Source organism: Aquarana catesbeiana, linkage group LG02 (genome assembly GCF_042186555.1).
Source record: "Aquarana catesbeiana isolate 2022-GZ linkage group LG02, ASM4218655v1, whole genome shotgun sequence".
NCBI classification, from domain to species: domain Eukaryota; kingdom Metazoa; phylum Chordata; class Amphibia; order Anura; family Ranidae; genus Aquarana; species Aquarana catesbeiana.
The window spans coordinates 198,917,681-198,940,659 of record NC_133325.1 but is presented as its reverse complement, the minus strand read 5'-3'; the positions used below and the strand labels follow the sequence as shown (position 1 = coordinate 198,940,659).

Here is a 22,979-nt window from a genome sequence, read left to right as displayed (position 1 = left end):
GGAAAGAAGTCATGGCTGTGCACAATAATGTGAAACGCCTTACGTAGGAGGGCTTAACATATTCGAATTGTGCAGGAATGACTGCGAGTGCCAGAAGCTAAACCGATTTTATTGCATGTTTTAAAAACAAATCTGCTTGTGCACCATTTGTGTAAAAATGTATCTTAACCCAAAGAAAAAAAAATGTATTGTAGCTTTACCAGCCCTTAGATGTGGTGGCGGCTTAGTTTTCTTTTTTTATGCTTTATTCCCCTTTGCTTTGACCTGTCAATAACAAAACTAAGGCTTTGTTCACACTACTACAACCTGAAAGTCACGTGACTTAGCCAGGCGATTTGCTGGCGACTTAAGTACTACTTTAAAGCGAGGGGGGCTACACCACAGTGAATAATCTTAAGTGTAATCTTTCTGTAATGCTGGATCCAAATCATATCAATATAGATGAGGATCGGACTTTGAGACGACTTCCATTAAAGTCTATGGGCACAAGTCTGAAAGAAGTCACCTTGAAGTAGTACAGGAACCTTTTTTTAAAGTCAGTGACTTCAGGAGTGCTAAGACAGCTCTCATTGACTAACATGGGATTTCACATGGCATGCGACTTGGGGTCTCACAAGTCGGATACCAAGTCACAGCAGTGTGAACTGAGCTTGACTGTCCTACAGTGACAACGTTCATTCACTACTCACATACTATGCATGTATGGAGCAGCAGTGTGTCACCAAGTCTGGCTTTTACATACATACCCTTTCTTACTACCATAAAGGTCTAGATACAAATTCTGCTTCAATAAACGTTGATATACTAGCAACTTTGAAGCAGAGATTGGTATCATCTACAAATCTCTGCTTCTTTTATCTGGCGGTCTGTGGACAGCTACAAACTGCTGATGTGCCATGGAAACTAGCAGCTATATTGGATAACTTCACTAGCTACTTAAAGCGGATCTTCATTTTCTTTTTCAACTTCGTCTAATGTTAATATTCGGCAATGTTATCTTATGTTCGGATACTTTATTTTTTTCAGCATAAATACCTTTTAGTTCATTTTTTTGACGGCTTCTGCATTCAGCCACCTGGGCAACTGAGGTCATATTGATTTGGCCGTTGACTCCTGGAATATTGGAGTCATCAATCCCAGGAGTCTTTGGGAATCAGCATAGCATCTGCACCATGCAGTGTAATTACTGCGCAGGTGCGAGACCTAGGAGGTGTATGTTGGGTAGCCAGCTGCACCAAATCCTAGAATAGAGCAGGCACCGGCTTCATTTTCCCTTACATGGAATGGCTGCCACCACACTGTTGATCTATGGTAGAAGAAATTTAACATGCAAACACTTGATTTTATTCAAAATGAATAGCCTGTTCTGACAAAATGACCACCAAGCATTTGCGGTTGTATTTTGTTCAATTGTTTGGGGACTGTAGCTCCTCTTTAAGCTGGCCATTCCAAAGCTAAAGACTAGATAATGTTAAGTCTTTATAGTTACAAACCTCAAGTGTAAACTTTTCTATGGGGTTTAATGGTAGAGATCTCTACAGATCATTTATATTTATTAAAAACACACAAAAGATGCTAACATAACATGTGAAAAAAACCTTAATGTGAAGACAAGGTGAAACTAAGGAAAACTAAGGCAGAGTCTCCATCTGCTGTGCTTCACTTCCAATGTCCATTTTTTAGCCCATCCAAAAACGTAATGACGTCACCGTCGTAGGCTCCTCCCAAGTGAAGCACAGCAGATGGAGACACCGCAACCTGTTTTCCATGCTATACCTTATCGCTTATGATTTACTACAACACTAAGTATGATTCCTCTTTTGGTTTTTAATAAATTACCTTTTATCTACATATTGAACTATGGAAGTTTCTCCTTTTATGTTTCCGAGAGTTACCTGCTTTTAGTTGCTGTTCCAGAACTGTGTCTTGGGTTTTGGGGAGACAGATTTCCCTGCGCTGGGCGAGACGGCTGTAATAGCAGTCATCGCCATATGGTAAGCAGACTATTTTACTCACTTTGGGTGTGAAGTCACACAGAGGATATCGCTGTTTTTTTTTCCTGCATCTTCACGGATGGGTGTAATTTCCTTGGTAATCCGTGGACTGGAAATTTAATGGGACTTTTATCCTTCATATATTTCACTTGTCAAGCATTTTTTTCACATATGTTTTGTTTTTTATTATTGTTCACAAGATATGTGTCATATGATAATTTACCATTGAGTTCTTGAGGGTATCTTAAAGAGACTCTGCCTTCGATTTTCTTTGGTTTCACCTTGTCTTCACATTAATGTGGTTGTATACTTATTTTTGAAACTTTTACCTACAGGTAAGCCTATAATAAGGCTTACCTGTAGGTAAAAAAAAAATATCTCCTAAACCTGTAGGGTTTAGGAGATATTCCCCTCGCAATGAGCCGCTGACTGCGCACAGGAGATTCTCGGCTGAAAGCCCGGCAAACTCCGGACCTTGCCGGTAAGAAGTCTCCTGCGCATGCGCGGGAGTGACGACATCGCGGCTCCGGCCACTCACAGCGCCGGAGCCGCGAAGCCCAGAAGACACGCTGAGGGGAAATGTCAGCTCCCTCGGCGTGGACCGGGTGAGATGCCAGCGCCTCGTTCTAAGGCAAGTATCTCATAATGCAGTGCATACTAGCTCATTATGCCTTTTCCCTTACAGGTGTAGGGAAAAGAAAAAAAATTCAGCGGGTTTACTACTGCTTTAAGGTTTTTTGACGTTATGTTAGCGCTGCATCTTTTGTGTGTTTTTATGTTTTTTGAGTTTGATACTAGACTTAGGTGCTGGCAGCTTTATTTCAATATTTATTTTTTGATACTCACTCATTTCTAGCGCAGCTTCGGCCTTTGGGCTTTTGTTTTTTCCATTTATATTTATTGTCTCGGTTTCTGAACTTGAAGGCCTTCAAATATGCAAATGTGCTGATCTCTTCAATGTGTCAACAGAGCAATTGTCTGTGTATACTTCGCGCTAAAGGGAACCTCTAATAGGAACTGCCATTACTGACCTGTTTTTCACGGTGCAGGTCTGAGGCACGGTCTTTATTCTTTCACCATTCATATTCCCTACCACCTACAGCTGTTATATGCTGAGTAGGGAACATGTGCATACTTTCCACTGAATTTCCAACATGATTAGCTCTGCAAATAAATGACCAACATTTCTACTAACCCAACAATGCTCTGTTATAGGTAGTGATGTATGGATAACTTATCCTCCATGCTCCCACATTGCTTCAAGTATCTGGTCCTTCTGGGTAGTTCAAGCATCCACATCCTCCCAGAATGCAGTTCTCAGGACTGAGCTGTCAATATCCAGACATTGTCATCGAATCATCCCCCTGTGTGCCGCTGTTCTGTTGGAGCCAGGGTTGATCTCCTGGCTCCAACAGAGGAACAGCATAAAAGGGTAGGTCAAGTATCCGAGAGTTTATAAACAGACAGCTTTTTTTAAAGGAAAAGGTTTGCCAGCACACCATGGATCAACAAGGAAGCATCCAAGGGAATGGTTTAATGCATGATCACATCACAAGAGTAGTGCTAGTGATCATGCATTAAACGATTCGCTTGGACGCTTCCTTGTTGATTCATGGTGTGCTGGCAAACATTTTCTTTGTGACTTCTGAACCAGTTCCCAGCGGGTTGTTGCTGAAGCACCCAAACCCTTGAGAGCTTTTCCAGGAACGTGTGCGATGGGAATATGGAGTACAGTTTTGTAAAGAGGACATGCTGTTCAAGTATGTACTTTCTACCACTTTCAGGCTCCTCCAAACTTTTTTTTTTTTTTTTTTTTTTGCAGTTGTGATCTGGCTCCCTCTTAGAGGGCAGTGATGTTTGTTCTTCATAGTCCCACTGTATGTAGGAATGTAGCCACCATCTCTTGCTTACTCTTGAGGACTGTGGACTATGGAATTTGTAGTGGTTATAACGCAATGTACATAACCGTAAAAAAAAAAATAACACTCCAAAAATCGAGTCCTTCTGAACAGTGGGAGCATGTCACCTCTTCCCCTTCTTGTTGTCAAGTCATTATCTTCCTTTGTGTCACACCTCCGTTCGAGCCAGGTTTGGAATTGGCTCCAATAGAGCAATGACACAGAAGGAAGGTCAAGAATCAGTGAATGCGCAAAGTGACAAAGTCACTTTAAGGCCAAAGTCAACCGACTATTACTGTACTTTTTGTACCCATTACGTTTTTAGTCAAATCACATCTATTTGCCACAAATGTTATGTAATGCAATCTGTTGCATTTTCAGCAAAGAAAAATGATCTGGAAATCCCATAAAAAGGTCCTGCAGGCCTTTCTTTCAAAAGGAGTTTTAAAAAACAAAGCCTATCAAAGTCATGTATACTGGTGTGACAAGCCCTTAGCAGGTAGCTATAGCTTTGTCTGAGTCATTAAATACTGGGTACAAGAAAGTTGGTCCATACACTTAAAGTGATTATAAAGTCTCGTTTATTTTTTTCAATAAAAATAATAAACAGGTTATACTTGCCTGCCCTGTGCAGTGGATTTGCACGCAGCAGCCCAGATCCTCCTCTTCTCGGGTCCCTCTTCTGTGCTCCTGGCCTCTTCTACCTGTCGAGTGCCCCCACAGCAAGCAACTTGCTATGGGGGCACCCGAGCTGAGACACAGCTCCGTGTCCAGACACGGAGCCCCGGCCCCATCTCTCTCCCGATTGACTGACTATGAAAGACAGCAGCAGGAGCCAATGGCGCTGCTACTGTGGCTAGCCAATTGGGAGGGAGAGCCGAGACATTCGTGGACATCGCTGGACAGAGATGGGGCTCAGGTAAGTATTAGGGGGTGCTGGGACGGCTGCTGTACACAGAAGGCGTTTTATCTTCTTGCATAGAATGCATTAAAGAGAAATAACCTTCTGACTTTACAACTCCTTTAAGTTTTAGTAACTACACAATACGTTCAATACCTAACAGTGGTTATGGTTGATGGTTACATAATCTATATAATGAAAGTTTGAAGTGTCACTTCACTGCTTTCTAAATATGATATTTAAAATTCTTATCAGATTACAGCTAAATCCAAGATCACAAAATTCTATAATGCAAATATCTGTTTAGCCATTACCAGCACCTTCATTACATAATAGTATAGAACAGTACACAGAGCTGGTAAACACGGGTAATTTCTGGTAGTAGAACATAAGACATTGCTCAGTAATGTGCAAATTTACACTTCGGGCAAATTAAAAACCAGTTCAATTCTTAAACAAACTGGATTTGTTAAAGAACAAAGCATTGTAGATGGTTAGAAAACAGCCTCCAGCTACAACTGAATATGCCTGAAGTACAAAGATCTGCTTTCTTAAGCTGTCGGATTCAAGAAATCAGCACCATGCTACGCTTGCCCCCATTGTCCCTGCCAGTCCTAACCTTTATGTAAAGTGACAGGTCGCACAAAGAAAAATGACAAGACTAGTATATCACGTTGGTCCAAACTGGCATGTCTCATTCACTGCCAACCCTGGCTGTACCAGTCCATACCTGCATGGTCTGAAGATGTATTTATTACAGACATTTGTTTGGCTTTTGTTCATGGGGTTACCAAACACGACACAGTTTCCTGGGTTTGAACCTCAGTTCATCTTATGATAAATACCTCTTACTTATACGGAACTGGATAGAATACATCTGTATACAGGAGGGAAAAAAGTATTTGATCCCCTGCTGATTGTGTACGTTTGCCCACTGACAAAGAAATGAACAGTCTATAATTTTAATGGTAGGTTTATTTTAACAGTGAGAGACAGAATAACAGAAATACCCAGAAAAACACATTTCAAAAAAGTTATAAATTGATATGCATTTTAGTGAGTGAAATAAGTATTTGATCGCCTATCAGAAAGATCTGTCTCCCAGGTGTCTTCTATACAGGCAACAAGCTGAGATTAAGAGCACTCTCTTAAAAGGGAGTGCTCCTAATCTCAGCTTGTTACCTGTATAAAAAGACACCTGTCCACAGAAGCAAGCAGATTCCAATCTCTCTATCATAGTCAAGACCAAAGAGCGGTCCAAGGATGTCAGGCACAAGATTGTAGACCTACACAAGGCTGGAATGGGCTACAAGACGATTGCCAAGCAGCTTGGTGAGAGGGTAACAACAGTTGGTGAGATTATTTGCAAATGGAAGAAACACAAAATAACTGTTAATCTCCCCCAGTCTGGAGCTCCATGCAATATCTCACATTGTGGAGACTCAATCATGAGAACGGTAAGGAAACAGCCCAGAACTACCCGGAAGAGTCTGGTCAATGATTTCAAGGCAGCTGGGACCATAGTCACCAAGAAAACAATTGGTAATGCACTACGCCATAAAGGACTGAAATCCTGCAGTGCCCACAAGTTCCCCCTGCTCAAGAAAGCACATGTACAGGCCTGTCTGAAGTTTGCTAATGAACAGCTGAATGATTCAGAGGAGAACTGGGTGAAAGCGTTGTGGTCATCTGAGACCAAAATCAAACTCTTTGGCATCAACTCAATGTGTTTGGAGGAGGAGGAATACTGCCTATGACCCCAAGAACACCATCCCCACCCTCCAAACATGGAGGTAGAAACCTTATGCTTTGGGGGTGTTTTTCTGCTAAGGGGACAGGGCAACTTCACTGCATCAAAGGGACGATGGACAGGGCCATGTACCGTCAAATCCTGGGTGAGAACATCCTTCCCTCAGCCAGGGCATTGAAAATGGGTCGTGGATGGGTATTCCAGCATGACAATGACCCAAAACACACGGCCAAGGCAACAAAGGAGTGGCTCAAGAAGAAGCACATTGGGGTCCTGGAGTGGCCTAGCCAGTTTCCAGACCTTAAACCCATAGAAAATATGTGGAGGGAGCTGAAGGTTTGAGTTGCCAAATGTCAGCCTCGAAACCTTAATGAACTGGAGAGGATCTGCAGAGGAGTGGGTCAAAATCCCTCCTGAGATGTGTGCAAACCAGGTGGCCAACTACAAGAACCGTCTGACCTCTGTGATTGCCAACAAGGGTTTTTCCACCAAGTACTAAGTGATGTTTTGTGAAGGGGTCAAAATACTTATTGCACTCATTAAAATGTTATTCTATAACTTTTTTGAAATGCGTTTTTCAGATTTTGTTATTCTGTCTCCCACTGTTAAAATAAACCTACCATTACAATTATAGACTGATCATTTCTTTGTCAATGGGCAAACATACAAAATCAGCAGGGGATCAAATACTTTTTTCCCCTCACTGTATGTACTGGTTACACATTACCCAACTATTGCATATCTATATGAAAAGTGCACTTTTCACTTGTTAAGCACATGCAGACAGAACTGCATTAGATCTATAAGTCGTCCAACCTGTCTGGTGGTGTGTAGATTACAGACATGCCATGGTCGGTTAAAAAGTCAGTCAAGCCTATTCAACACTGAATATATATTTAATTATACCAAAAGTCATCTTCTCGTTCTTCCTAAATAAGTATACGGTAAATGCTGTTCCCATACAGTTAGGAGGCATCAAAAAAGATATAACCAAACAAAAAAAAAAATACCCGTTGGCCGTGTTATAATTCCAGCATCCTTTAAACTTCATGTACTGAACTCAAATCTCAAACATTATCAGCCTCACCAACTCTTCTGAGTGAGCTACAGAACACACTAAGTAGTGACTATTAGGAAAGGAAGAAAGGTTTGTTGTCCTAAGGAGAGCCACCTAGAGTAAAAGCTGCTCGTCCATAGTTACAGTTCAGCAAGTGTCGTCATCATGGGACAAGTGTTACTGGCAGGATTACCAAGTGAAAAGAAGGGAACTAAATCCTGAAAAAAGAAAACGAATGCAGCCAGTCCGGTTGTGCAGTGCCCGGCTGTCTCCCAGGGGCACATTTTTCTTACTATATCCTCCATGCACAGTGTGTTATTTCAGGCTTTATTAGCCATGAGCATTACTGAATCCTAATAAGGATCTGTGTATATATATATATATATATAAATAAGAGACCCTATAGTGTTGCTCAGCTGGCCCCATACATGTTTTGGAGTTAAGGCTCTATCTATCTGCCCCTGTGTATAAAATTTGAAAATTCACTATTTGGAAACCCATTGCCTAGCCAGGCTGTGGGTATATATCACAACGTACTCCAACTTAAGATAGTGAGATTTGTTCTCTTATCTGTTGCGTCTTTGAACCTTGGTCGTGTCCTGATAAAGCCTAACGGCGAAACGCATAGACACACAAGTAGTACCCCCTATTTCTTCCCCAATATTACGGATGTGGCATTTGAGTTCCTTCTCTTTCTATTTATAATGCAGCCAGCCAACACGTCAAAGGATGGGTAAGCTGCAATATATTACATTTTTTTTTGGGGGGGGGGGGGGGTAGATATGCTTAAAAAGAACAGAACAACGGATGCACACATTTGAATGCAGACACTTATCTCGCTCCTTAAAATATACACACAAATCTCCCCTCCCTCATATACAGCACCTACATCATTATACTACTTTAGAGGAAAATGTACAGACAGGGGCCCATTGATCAATTATTGCAGGATCCAATTAACCTACCAACACATGCAAACACATCAAGCACATACAAACTATAACTGTAAGATTTGATTTTCAGAGTCACCATTGCATGGTTGCAAAATAATTTGTTCCAAGAAAAAAAAAAAAAAAAACAACTCTGCACATGCTCTTGGTACAAATGACTAATAAAAACGAGAACTCGCTTAAATGACAGGGCGGATGCGAGTTCTACCCAGCAATAATATATATATATATATATATATATATACACACACACACACACACATATACATACAGTATACACATATATACACACACACAGTATATATAATCTTTATTATACACTGGCATTAGACTTATATAATCAGTGAATGCAGGCTGGCTTGCCAGAAGCCAAGTATACACACCTGCACTGCATGCATACCTATAAAAACAGCTAAAGGTTTTCAAGATTCAGAAAATAAGTATTTAGGTGAATCTAAAGTGTGTTTTAAAAAAAATTTAGAAGATAGGCTTTTTTTTTTTTTTTTTTTAATCAAAATGTTTTCTTTTTTATTGACATCAAAACCCATAAAACATATCACATATCGGGCCAAATAAAAAAAAAAATATAAAGTACAAAAACCCTCCCATATCAAAAGCATGACATGCTACATTATGACTGTAGTACAAAGACACTTATAACCAACATCAAAGAAAACAAGAACAAAAAAAATACTCCATGGCAGGTGTACAAGCCTAGCTTATGATCGTGTGTATAGTGCAAAGCACATACAGCATATGTAATGAAGGTGTGACGGGGAAGAAAAAAAAAAGCCAAAGCCATGCTGTTTATGAGCTATGTTAAGATGGTGCAAGATAGCTGTATATACTGGGGTGGAGTATATAGCACCTCCTCCAGAGCACCCAGGAGACAGACAGTGGGATCCTGAGGTAGAGGGGTATCCTAAGTTCTAACGAGCAGGGCCCTCTGATTCCTCCTGTATTGAATTATATTGTAATTGTACTGTCTGTCCTCATGTTGTAAAGCGCTGCACAAACTGTTGGCGCTATATAAATCCTGTATGATAATAATAAACCAAGCATTATTAACAGTCATCCAATATCTCAAGAGTTTTGGACATCTTCAGAACATATTTATTAAACTACCTTCTTAATTATTGCAATTGGGTTAGATAAGAGAGTCTGGTCTACCCCATTTAAATAATTTTACAGGGGAGACGGCTTTTGGGATGCCAAGATGGATAGAAGAGAAGTTGATGCTAAAACATCCAGGTGGCCCACATCATTCTTCCATTGCCCTCTACAGGGCAACTTAGCGGGGTCTTGTATTTGTGCTAAAAGTATAATGTGAGAAACCATACCTTTCGTTGCTGACATAACATCCCCAATATACCAAGGGTCTTCTAAAATCATCCTAGTATGTACTGTTTGAGACTGTAGTGCATGGCGCAACTGCAGGTATATGTCTCGGAAAGTCCAACTCACTTTGTAGTGGAGAAAGACTTTATATCACCACCTGAATATACAGTACCTGAGCGATAAGCCAGATACCCTTTCTTTGCCAGGATAGGAATCCTTGCAGTTTGGCTAGTTCGATTTAATTGTGAATATTCCACAAGGGGTGCTGCTTAACCCCTAATCTGCCCTGGTTTTCAAATATTTCCAGTTTTAACATCAAAGCTATTGTGGTGCAGTGAACAGAAGCTAAGGGAAAATTCATTTCCAGAACCATTACAAAGTAGTAACCTGCATACAGGATCCTTCATATCTACCAAATCCCAGACTACTTCAGCCTAGCGGGACAAGGGTTTACGGTTCGAATCCCAACCAGGACACTACCTGTCTGGAGTTTACATGTTTCTCCCTGTGTTGGTTTCCTCCGGACACTCCAAAGGCGTGCTGGTAGGCTTATTCGATCCAGTCTTAATTGGCCTCAGTATGTGTATGTATGAATGTGAGTTAGGGCCCTTAGATTGTAATCTCCTTGAGGGCAGAGACTGATGTGAATGTACAATATATAAGTAAAGCGCTGCGTAAATTGACAGCGCCGTAGAAGTACCTGAAATAAATAAAATAGATAAATAGTGTTGAAGCTGTGCTGCATAAAACTAAATTCTAATACTCAGGACAGCCAATCCACCAGCATCCTTATTGTACTGCAATGTGGCAAATTTGATTCTAGCAACTTGTTTTTTCCAATTAAGTTCCCGAAATTGGGTATCTATCCTAACAAACCATTGTTGTGGTATCTATATGGGTGAGCTGTACAGTATGAAAAGCAGTGGTGGGTCCCACACCATTTTAATTAAATTAGTTCTACCAAATGAAATTGGTACGCTTGCAATAACTTGCACACTTTTGCTTAAAGCAGGGGTCTCCAAAGCTTCTAAACAAAAAAGGACAAATTTACTGTCCACCAGACTTAACGGGGGCCACACTGTGGCCACTGGGAGTAGAAATTATCCTGGCGTCACTGGGAAGAACTGTGCCCCATCATTGGCGTCAGTCTGAGGAATAGTGACCAATCGCTGGCGTCAATGGGAGAAATAGTGCCCATTGTTAATGTCAATAGCAGGAATATTGCTCCATTGTTGGTGTCAGTGGGAGGAATAGTTACTTATATCAGTGTAAAGAAAATTTTCCCCAAGTGCCAGATAAAAGCAAGCAAGGGGCCACAGTTTGGAGACCCCTGGCTTAAAGGAAAGATAGGTTGGAGGTTAAATTGAAGAAAAAGATCAGGGGTGACCATAACCCCAAGTATTTAAAGGATCATACCACAGAAACTTGTTTGGCACATGGTGGTAGAGGGCTAGAGATTTGCTCCAATTAAAGTTAAATCCAATTTAACAAATCGAACTATAAGTTTCAAATCGTTTGATAGGGAAACATTAGTATCTCCCAGGTATAACTGAGTATTATCTGCATAAAGAGATATTCGGTCTTCCAGCGGACCTCAACAGAAAACTTTTAATAGTGCGGGACTCTCATACCAGCATCGCCAGGAGTTCTATGGCAAGAGGAAATATTAATGGCTACTAGGGACAGCCCTGTCTCGTACCCCTATGCAGGTGAAAGGGTTCTGATAAGTCACCATTTACCCGCATTCAGCCAACAGGCGCCAAATATAACAGCTGTACTCAGTCAATAAATTTCGTGCCCAAGCCAAACATGGTGAGGAACTCCCATAAATATGGCAATTCAATGCTGTCAAAGGCCTTGGCAGTATTGAGAATGTATAGCTCTGTTGCTCGGATTGTCCATTGGTAGTTGAATATTGTCGGCAGATGTTAACAGCTGTGGACCTTGGAGGAATAAAACCAGACTGCTCCCTGTGAATTATTTTGAGGATACTTTTGGCAAGTCTGTTTGCCAGGACCTTGGCTAGGCGTTTGCTGTCTATATTTAGTAGTAAAGAGAATCTATATGAATCGAGTAGAAGCCTATACTTGCCAGGCTTTGAGAGCATGACTATTATTCATAGCCATAACCTGCCCTCCTCCACAGCAACAATAAAAGTGTCCAGCAAAACAGTTAGAATCTCATCATCTTTTATAAATTTCTGAGGGAAGCCCTTCTGTCCCAGGAGATTTACTATTAGGGGTTTTAGAGAGCCATAGAAAGCTCCTCTAGTGTATCACATTCAACGTGATACAGTCACAGTCTGTTACCATAGGGAAGGAATTCAAGAATTAAGAGCTACTCTTTGGAAGGCATAACTTTTACAGGAGTATAGGTCTGCATAAAATTGCTGAAAGATTTGTAAAATCTCCACATGAGAGTATGTAATGTCACCCCCCGACATCTAAGAGCCACTTTTTGTGAAGAATTACATTGTGCCTTTGCCACCATTGCATACATATGCCCTGTGTTTTTTCATTCTTCAAAGTATTGCTGTTGAAGGAAAAACTGCCTATTTTCTGCATTAGTCAAGGACAAATCCCTAGGAATTGAGTCTCCAACCATCCCCACACCGTATCTGCAATAGGATCAGATGCATAGTTCTGCACCACTTCTCTAGCTCTATTGAGAACAGTAGTACCTAGTACTGGTCTTACGGAGAGCAATCTGCTTAATGAGTAATCCCCATAGGAAAGCTTTTAGGGCTCCCCAAACCATCAATTCAGAAATAGTATTACCATTATTTGTCAAGTATTTGAGGGATTCTGAGATAAAATTTTCTAGGAACAGGGACATGCAGAATGGGTTAACCTTCCACAATGACTGTTTTGGATGTCCATATGCAACCAGTCTGACCAAAAATGGCGAATGGTTGGATACACTTCGAGGCTCGTACCTAGAAGAAAGGAGCAATAGGAATAGCTGAGTATTACCTAGCCCTAAAGCTTTACGACACAGGCCGTGATATGCTGCTGAAAAGCAGGAGTAATGTTTTACCATGCAGGTGTCTTTACCGCCATACATCATGTAGGCCCAACTCCAACAGAAGCCTTGCAAACGTTGTAATGCCAATGCTGGGGTGCAGAGATGCAGAGGTAGACAGTCTGTCCAGCACCGGATTCAAGAAATTATTAAAATCCCCAACTGCCAAAGTTGGGGTGGTCAGCCATTTTGCCAGATGCTTTAAGACCTCCACAGGTCTTAAAGCATCTGGCAGTGGGATATCGTAGGGTTTGCTGTTCTTATAACATGTAAACCTACTATTGCCTTATCTCCCCCCTCCAATCAGCCACAATCTTTGACCTTCCCCTAAAGCCCCTTTCAGACTACCGCGACTTCAAAGTAGTGCGATTTTACCACGATTTTGACACAATTTCAGGGAATGCCTGTGTAAACTTGAGGTCTATAGACCTCAACTTACATCAAAGTCGGACCAAAGTAGTGCAGGGACTACTTTGAAGTCGGTGCGACAAAGTCGCACAGATATGAATGGTACTCACTGGAAATCATGGGGTACGACTTGTCATGCGACTTTGCAGTCCCAAGTCACAGGACAAGTCGCACAAGTGTGAGAGGGTCCTAAACCCTACATACAACATAGGCAGAAACCTTCTTCAGAAAACCATTAGAGTAATAATTTTCTATTCCTATACCATTTTCTCCAGTGCCGAGACCTGTTGAACGCCTTACCCAGGAAAAACAATGGCGCAAGTATAGCACTATTATCATTCTCTTTTCTGGAAAGTACATCCCACAATCAGCCCACCTCCCCCAAAGAAAGATTCTTCAACAGGTTGGATAGTTCCTGTATATAACAATGACCACTTTTAACAGCTGTAAGTGCTCAATATGACCCCCGACACCAAGCCCCCCTCCCCAGGGAGTAACTGAAAAGTAGATTTCAGCAAATTATGTTCTCATTGGGAGTACCTTTTGTGATACTCTGGCTATGTGTGTGCCCTCTGTCACCATATCAGCAGGCAAAATTTCTGTGATCACAAACTTGCACGAAAACCGTGGGTTAGCTGTGCTTTCCCATAGACTTCTATAAGGGCCTGCGGTTCTGGTGTGACTTCAAAAAAATACACCAAAACTCCTGCATGCTGCATCTTTGGGGCACTTTCTGAAAACACAAGAAAACCATGGGACCTCAAAGAAGTCCATGGGAAGCGCAGTAAACATGCACGAAACCCAGGTATTAAGCTGCACTTTGCCCAAAGCGCAGCGGGACTGCACCTGGGCAGTGTGAAGCTGCTCCATTACAATAGTGGTTCAATTTTTACATAGTTGTTAAACATTGGCATCAAGCTGCCACGATCCATTTTGTTTTTGTAAATTAAATATAGTTGAAAATGGATTAAACCTGTCTAAAAAAAAAAAATGCTCTGGAGTGCTGATATTGACCTCCTGTAAAACTAGAGGTCCTACACCTCTGGTGAGCATGGTGTGACCCTGGTAGTCCGAAATGGTATACGGCACCAAGGAGGAGATTGCAGGCTATTTGAATAAGATTTGGAACTCTCTGTGTATGGGAACATGATTGAACATTGGAGATTTAAGCATATTTTGCACTAAAGCATTTTGGAATTTTATTTGTGAAAATCACAGACTACATAAGCACAAGAGGATAAATGTTTGAAGGGTATTAATTTATAAATTATAAGTAGGTTTAGTAAAACCTAAATTTTACTTTATTGGACATGTCCTGTGTATTTTGTATGGTATATGCCATATACTGTACATTTTTTCCCATATAAAAAAAACGGTCATATATGGTTTAGTACTTGCTTTATCGTAGATGAGCGCTGCACCCTTTAAATGTTATTTCTCGATTTTGTGAAGTACATCACAAGGGTTCTAGGTGTAAGACGGAATTTAGACATCAGCTGCGTGGACACTAAATAATTCTACAAAATGTTCTGGTTGAAGGTTGATGGGCAGCTCCAGAACTGCTAACAAAAACAGCCACGTTTTAGCCTGTATTAGTATTTTATGTTTGCTGCTCACAGCATTCCATAAACTAGAAATGTGAGCTCTAGTGCCATCTGGTGGTAAAGATCTAGAAAGAGCTTAAAAAAGTAATTCTGGCTGTAACTGATAGCAATGCTCAAATATTCAGGACCATCTATAGTATATTATTATATTATATACACACACTCCTATCATAATCTGTAAATGTCCTTGTTTACCAGGCACAATTAGTGCAATGTTGGTGTATGAATCATCTTATAGATTATATATATATATATATATATATATATATATATATACACACTTTTATTGATTAATATACTCCTTTTCACCTTCAAAAAGTTAAAAGCGAGGTTCACCTGGTCCACAAAATAGCCCATGCAGTTAAGGGGCCCAAATAGATATTTAACAAAAAAAAAAACAAAAAAAAAAACTGGAGTGTGTAAAATGATTTGTTGCTTTGCAGCAATAAGACCAGGTGAAGAAGTTGCTATGAGATTTTTGGCCAGGCTTCCAGGGAGACCTAACCAGAGCCCCTTGACTGCATAGGCTGTTTTTTTGGAATGTGAACTTGGCCTTTAAAGTGGAACCTTATGCCAAGGGGAAGAAAAAAAAATAGCTGTAACTGCTTAAAAAGTGTTACAGTAGCTGGAGTTCAACTTTAATTTGTTACTTATGCAAAGTCCATTAAATTCCATCTAACTTTACCCAAGGTAGACAATGGTGCTGTCCAAGGACTACAATGCTTTCCCATAGATAAGGTGGAGTAGTGAGTGTAGCCAGCCTAGGGCAGGAAGTGGGTTATTGGCCAGATCACCAGGTGAAAATGAATAAAAAAAAGCCTAAAGAAAAATTAAACAAATGCAGCCACCACATCCAAAGATTGGTATATCTCTGCGTGGGTTTATAGAGTTTATTAATTGTACCTTATGCTGATACAAAATGTTAAAAATGGCAATAGTAGCAATCCTAAAGTGGAACTCAGATGGCCACAGACGCGTTCGCTATGTGAGCGGGGGATCTCTCCACTGCTCCCCGCTGAGCAGGTGGATGACAGGTCCATGTCCGCTCCACTATGCAGAGTGGACATGGACACAATCCCACTCTCCTCTATGGGGCAATCAGATGGAAACAGACCGCCTGCCAGTTTCCAACCGATCCACCGGACAGATGGAAAATAGGACCACCATCCGTCTGTTTTTGGCAGACAGGATCGGATCAGATGACGGCTGGTGGCAGTGGTATCCGCCACACCATAGAGGACAATGCAGGATCCGATCCGGTCTGCCAGAAAAACTGACAGGCTGACCTGATTGGACAGCCTGTGTGAAAGGAGCCTAACTTGACAGCTTAAAAAAAAAAAAAAAAAAATAGTTGAAATACATATATGTAAGCTGTTTAACTTTACTTGAAAAAGGATTTGTAATATTCACATGTCAAACAGGATACAGCTTGCTATGTTACTTCATCATATGCAATCTGCTCACTGGATTATAAAAGAGCTGATCGACACACAAAGGTTCTCTCAATCTCCACCACTCCCCCCTATTTAGAGAATGAGCCTTAGTCTGCATGCACACCGGACCTTTAACCCCTTGTGCAAAAGATTCTGGCATGTTTGAGCAGACAGAAGGCACAGGTGCACCATTCAGCCCTGCTGCTGGCAGCCTGTAAAAACTAGGAGAGGCTGAAAGCATGCTGCGGCTGGACTGTGCATTGAGTAGTACTAATGTTTAGAGTCGCATATACCCAGGGATGAATGCCCTGAATGCCGCAGATTTGTGTTCCAACATTTGCCCCTGGGCGTATACTGCCCCAAACATTAATACTACTCCGTGCACCATCCAGCTGCATCAGCTTTCAGCCTCTCATACAGATTTACAGACTGGCAGCAGTGGGACTGGACTATACACGTGTGCCTTTCACCTAAAGGAGAATACCAGAATTTTATCCCGTGTGCACGAGGCTTAAGGGCCCCTTAACACTGATACGCTTTTGAGGCGTTCCCATTGACTTACCATGACAGGTGCCTTTTTTGTGCACTTTTGAAAAACTGCACCAAAAAAGCACCTTCCATTGTAAGTCAATATTAGAGCATGCAGGACTTTTCAAAGCGCAGTGCACCTGCAGTGTGAACAGTTACCAAGGCTTGTCCTACTCTACATAGATGCAGACTGCAGCTTTCCTTGTTAATACACTGAGATTTACTCAAGTGGTTATAATTAAAGGCAGTCCATCTCCTATGAAACAAGTGTGTGAGAGCATAGTGAAACAAGTTGTTCTGAGTAAAAAATGTGAGCAATGGACATCAGGGCTGCAACACAGACGTTCATTATTCTTTTATGGCCATATGCACAGTTGGGCTGCTGAAATGCTGCATACTTAGCCACTTGACCTCCAGAATATTTACCCCCCTCATGACCAGGCCATTTTTTGAGATACAGCACTGTTACTTTAACAGACAATTGCATGGTCATGCAATGCTGTACCCAAATAAAATGTATATATTTTTTCCACACAAATAGAGCTTATGTTATTTTATCACCACCGCATTTTTCTTTTTTGTTTTTTGTGTGCATGTTATAAACAAAAAAACAAAAAAAAAACAAATTTTGAAAAAAAAAAACACTTTTTTTTTACTTTCTGCTATAAAACCTATCGAATAAAAATTATTTTTTTTTATTCTGCTCCATATTTTTGGTAAAAAAAATTTCCAATAAGTGTATATTGATCAGTTTGTGCAAAAGTTATAGCGTCTACAAACTATGGGATATATACTGGAATTTTTATTTTTATACTAGTAATGGCGGCAATCAGGTACTTTTATAGCGGGACTGCGATATTGCAGCAGACATTCAGACACTGACACTTTGTGGGAATCTGTGACACTAATACAGTGATCAGTGCTAAAACTATGTACTGTACTAACAACACTAGCTAGGAAGGGGTTAAACACAAAGGGCAACTGTGTGCCTAACCAGTGTTTTTGTGTAAACTGTGTCCTGCTTTTACTAAGGGAAGTGATTTTATTCTTTGCTTTGCAGTGACACAAAATCCACCATTTTCCCCGTCAGAATGTAGTTCTGCCTTGTTTACATAAGCAGAGCTCTGTTCTGAGTCTGACGATCAGCGGGTGTCAGCGAACATCCATTGCCCAGCACCCACAGATCGGCTACTCACAGCAGAAACGGCGTACCCCCTAGGCAGAAGCACTGAATTACATCTATACACACATAAGATTCTACACAGAACGGCCACCCTGTAGAAGTATATCTGCTATAGGATGGTCCTTTAAGTGGATAGTGTACAAATCCAACCATGGGCAGGCCACAGAAATAAACTGGCTGAGTCGCTTTCACATGAGATTGTTAACAGCTACCTTAAACATAAATCCCAGCAAGTGTGTGCAAGATGGGAGACGGAGTATGCATCAAGCTGAATAGGCTCCTCTCTTGTCTTGCCCCCAGTTTTCACTACCTTCTTCCACCTAAACAGTAAGAGAAGTAGGAGAAGCAGGAAAAAACAGGAGCCATAACCTGCAGGCCACAGATCTCTTTCAAAATAAAATGGTATAGACTTCCCCATGCAGTTTATGTACAGGCTTAAGGGACAAGAACATTTGAACGATTTGTGGTGAAAATGCAATTTGAAACCCCAGTTGAGACAACTTTACTTTAGTCTGTATAAAAGGTTTGTGATCTATCAAAGTTGCAGTTGCTTTCAATGAAAAAACAGATGGCTCAGTGGGGATTTTACATTTTCCAGTCTTATGTTTACTTGTGCCCAATCAAGTGAGATCACTGATGAGGCCACATATTGGCTTGTATAAACCCAAGCATGTGCTCTGCAATCCCATTCGTTCCTTTGAAGAGGTAGTCTGGAGGAGGAGCTCATACCCCAAAACGTGCTACAGGAACAAATGGGAGTGCAGAGTAAATGTGTGTGCCCGGCTCTGGCACTACAACAGAAGTGTTCCAGTTTAAAATGATCTTGTTGTTTTGGGCAAATTATAGGCTCACGTTAAAGGCCTATGCTGACAAGTTTTTGTTTGTGTCATGTGGGCGTTTAATTGCAATACAAGTCTATGGAAATGCAAAATCCTCTTGAAACAGGTCAAATGCAAGTAAGGAGATGGCAACTGCAGGTCAAATCCGGTCAATGAATTCTCAATAATCTCAGAAGCATCTTAAGCAGATGCCATCAACACAATCCGAAAGCCGCTGACACTAATGCAAACACCTGTGCTTTGTCTAGACATGGAAAGGTAACAAGTAGACTTGATAGCGGGAACCACACATTTAAACATTCCAACGCTCTTGCTTCCCCCCATCAGTGCATAGGGCCAGGGGAGGTGCCATCAAGGGAGTTTGTTATTGTGCCTGCTATTCAATTCCTTTGTATATATTAAGACAAAGGTCCACTTCATTTATTTGCAAGATTTTTAGTTTTCATTTCCCGGTGAGATCTACTACTGAAGTGTGACCATTCATAAATGAAGAAGCACAGTAAGCAGTAATACAACTGAATGGTCAGGCTTTGATTTACTAATGTATAACCCCAATTCCAAAAAAGTTGACTGTGTAACATTTGCATAAAAACAGAATAGAGTCATTTTCTAATCTCATAAACCAATATTTTATTCACACTAGAAAACAAAGTGTTTAACTACTTCCCACCTGGCCACTGCACATAAACGGCCGGGTGGGTGCTTCCTCCTGATTGGACGTTCCTGACCGTCACTCAGATGGAGTGAGATCATGCGGTAAACTGCCAGCGCAACCGCATGATCCCGATGTGCTTGTGTCACCCAGACATGCATCTCGGATCGGAAGGAGGGCTCTGTGATTGGCCCTCCTGATCACATGATGGCTGTGATTGGACACAGCCATCATATGATGAAAATAGAGAGCCAGTTGCTAGGCGATCCACTCTCCTTCTCCTCACATGGAGCTATTCAGTGAGGAGGAGAGCACATCTCTGCAGCCGGCCGGTGATCAGTGAGAATGAAGTGTTTTCAGCTTTTTTTACACACCGATCACCGGCCTAGTGTGCCCACACAGTGAAAACACACCTGTCTCAGTGATCATCTGCACACATCTGTCCGTGATTATCTGCACACATCTGTCCGTGATTATCTGCGCACATCTGTCCGCAATCACACAAACCTATCATACACTTATCAGGACTTTACCAAAGACATGTAGTGCATTCTGGCCTAAATTTATGACTTTGACTTGATTTCTTTTAAAACAGAAAGTAGAAAATATTTTTTTTTCAAAATTTTCGCAAAAAATAAAATCCATTCAAAGTGCGAGAGCATGGAAAGCTGAAAATTGGCATGAGAAGGAAAAGTTCCCAGTATTGAAGTGGTTAACTGAGAAAATGTACCACTTTAACCACTTGCCGACCAGCTCACGCAGATATACTGCGGCAGGTCAGCTCTCCTACGCAAACCAACGGACCTGTTCATTGGTCCGTGCCAGGAGGATAGAACGCGCGTGCCCAGCGGACTCGATGTCCGCCGGCGACCTGCAATCGATGTGTACAGAGGCAGAATGGGGAACTGCCTATGTAAACAAGGCGATTCCCCATTCTGCCAGACGACATGTCAGATCTTATGTTCCCAGTGATCGGGAACAGCGATCTCTGTCATGTCCCAGTGAGCCCATCCCCCCTACAGTTAGACATCCAGGGAACAGTGTTAACCCTTTGATCGCCTCATAGCGTTAACACCTTCCCTGCCAGTGTCAGTACAATGTCAGTGCATAGCTTTAGCACCGATTACTGTAATAATGTCACTGGTCCCCAAAAAGTGTAATTTGGGGTCAGATTTGTTTGCCGCAATGTTGCAGTCCCCCTAAAAATCGCAGATCGACATCATTACCAGTAAAAACAATAAAGAAAAATATAAAAGTCCCTAAATCTATCCCGTAGTTTGTAGGTGCGATAACTTTTGCGCAAACCAATCAATATGCGCCTATTCTGATTTATTTTACTAAAAATACGTAGAAGCATATATAATCGGCCTAAACTGATGAATACATTTATTTTTTTTTTTTTTTTGGAATATGTATTATAGCAGAGAGTAAAAAAAAAATGTAATTTTTTTAAATTGCTGGGTTTTTTTGTTTATAGGGCAAAAAATAAAAACCGCAGAGGTCAAAAGAAAGCTCTATTTGTGGGTGAAAAAGGACATAAAATTTTGTTTGGGTACAGCATCGCACGACCACGCAATTGTCAGTTAAAGCAACCCAGTGCCGTATCACAAAAAATGGTCTGTCATTAGGGGGCCAAATCCTTCCGGAGCAGAAGTGGCTAAGAAAAAAAGAAAAAGGTTATCTTGAAATAAAATGGCAGCAACATGTCTCAAAAAAAGTTGAGACAGGGCCATGTTACTACCATGTAGCATCCCCTCTTATTTTAAAAACACTCTGTAAACAGATGATAACTGAGGAGACCAGTTGCTGGAGTTTTGGTGGGAGGAATGTTTTTTTTGCCCGATATAGGATTCTTACTGTTCAGCAGTTCTGGGTCTTCTTTGTTGTATTGTTCCTTTCAACATGTGACAAATATTTTCAATTGGTGAAAGGTCTGGACTGCAGGCAGGCCAGTTAAACACCCAGACTCTTCTACTCTTCTAGGTTTAGCATTGTCCTACTGACACTGAGATGTCATCTGGATAGGAGTATATGCTGCTCTTAAACCTGGATATATCTTTCAGCGTTGATGGTGCATTTCCAGATACAAGCAAGCTACCCATTCCAAAGCACACTAATGACCCTCCGTACCATCAGAGATGCAAACTTTTGAACGGAACGCTGATAACCAGCTGGATGGTCCCTCTCCCTTTTAGTTCAGAGGATGCAGTGCCCATGGTTGCCAAAAAGAATGTGAAATTTGGATTAATCTGACCACAGAACAGTTTTCCACTTTGCAACAGACCATTTTAAATGATCTTTGGCCCAGATAAGACGGTGGCATTTCTGAATGATGTTCAGATACGGCTTTGTCTTTGCATGATAGAGCTTTATCTTGCATTTTTGGATGGCACGGCAAACTGTGTTCACATACAGTGATTTTTGAAGTATTCCTGAGCCCATGCGGTGATGTTTATCAATGTAGTGCAGTCTGAGAGCCTGAAGAGCACGGGTATCCAATATTGCGTTTGAGCCTTGTTTCTTGCGCAGAGATTTCTCCAGATTCTCAGAATTTGATGATATGTGCTAGAGCTGCACGATTCTGGATAAAATGAGAATCGCAATTTTTTTTGGCTTAGAATAAAGATCACGATTCTCGACGCAACATCATCTTTCACATTATACAAAAAAAAAAAAAAAAATGGGCTAACTTCACGGTTTAGTTTTTTTTTTTTTTAATTCACTGAAGTGTATTTTTTCCAAAAAAATTTTTTTGAAAGACCGCTGCGCAAATACAGTGCGACTTAAAATATTGCAACGATCTCCATTTTATTCTCTAGGGTCTTTCCTAAAATGTGAATATATATAAAATGTTTAGGGGTTCTAAGACGTTTTCTAGCAAAAAATAGATTTTTAATCTGTACGCAGCAAAAGGTTTAGTCTTTAAGTGGTTAAACTGACCTCATTTACAGACGGAAGTTCATTCCTTTGATCTAAAAGAACCAAGAGATACATTGTTTCTCTTCATTTCGGTTGATAACCATTTGCTGCTGAATTTTTTATTTTTTTGACAGCTGTGAACACTCTGGCACTGCACTTAACATTAATCAGGGAAGTATTAACCACTTCAGCCCAGGAAGAATTTACCCACTTCCTGACCATTTGTGATACGGCACTGCTTCGCTTTAACTGACAACTGTGCAATGCCGTACCAAAACAAAATCGATGTCTTTTTTCCCACAAATAGAGCTTTCTTTTGGTAGTATTTGATCACCTCTGCGTTTATATTTTGCGCTATAAACAAAAAAGTGACAATTTTGAAAAAAAATAAATAAAAGTAGATTTTTTACTTTCTGCTATAAAACATTTCCAAAAAAATAAAAAAAGGTATTAATCAGTTTAGGCAGATATGTATTCTGCTACATATTTTTGGCAAAAAAAATA

General features: G+C 40.9%; 1 protein-coding gene across 2 annotated transcripts in view; it reads right to left on the bottom strand.

Annotated features, from left to right (window-relative positions):
- The window catches only part of TSC22D1 (TSC22 domain family member 1), a 143,131-nt gene that overhangs the window by 25,461 nt on the left and 94,691 nt on the right, over positions 1 to 22,979 (bottom strand). The window contains exon 2 of one of the 2 annotated variants that reach the window (XM_073614169.1): positions 18,278 to 18,385. The exons of the other annotated variant lie outside the window; for it this stretch is intronic. Within the exon in view, the coding sequence (XP_073470270.1) occupies positions 18,278 to 18,385 (108 nt within the window). The remainder of the gene's footprint in view (positions 1 to 18,277; positions 18,386 to 22,979) is intronic. 2 annotated transcript variants of the gene reach the window in all.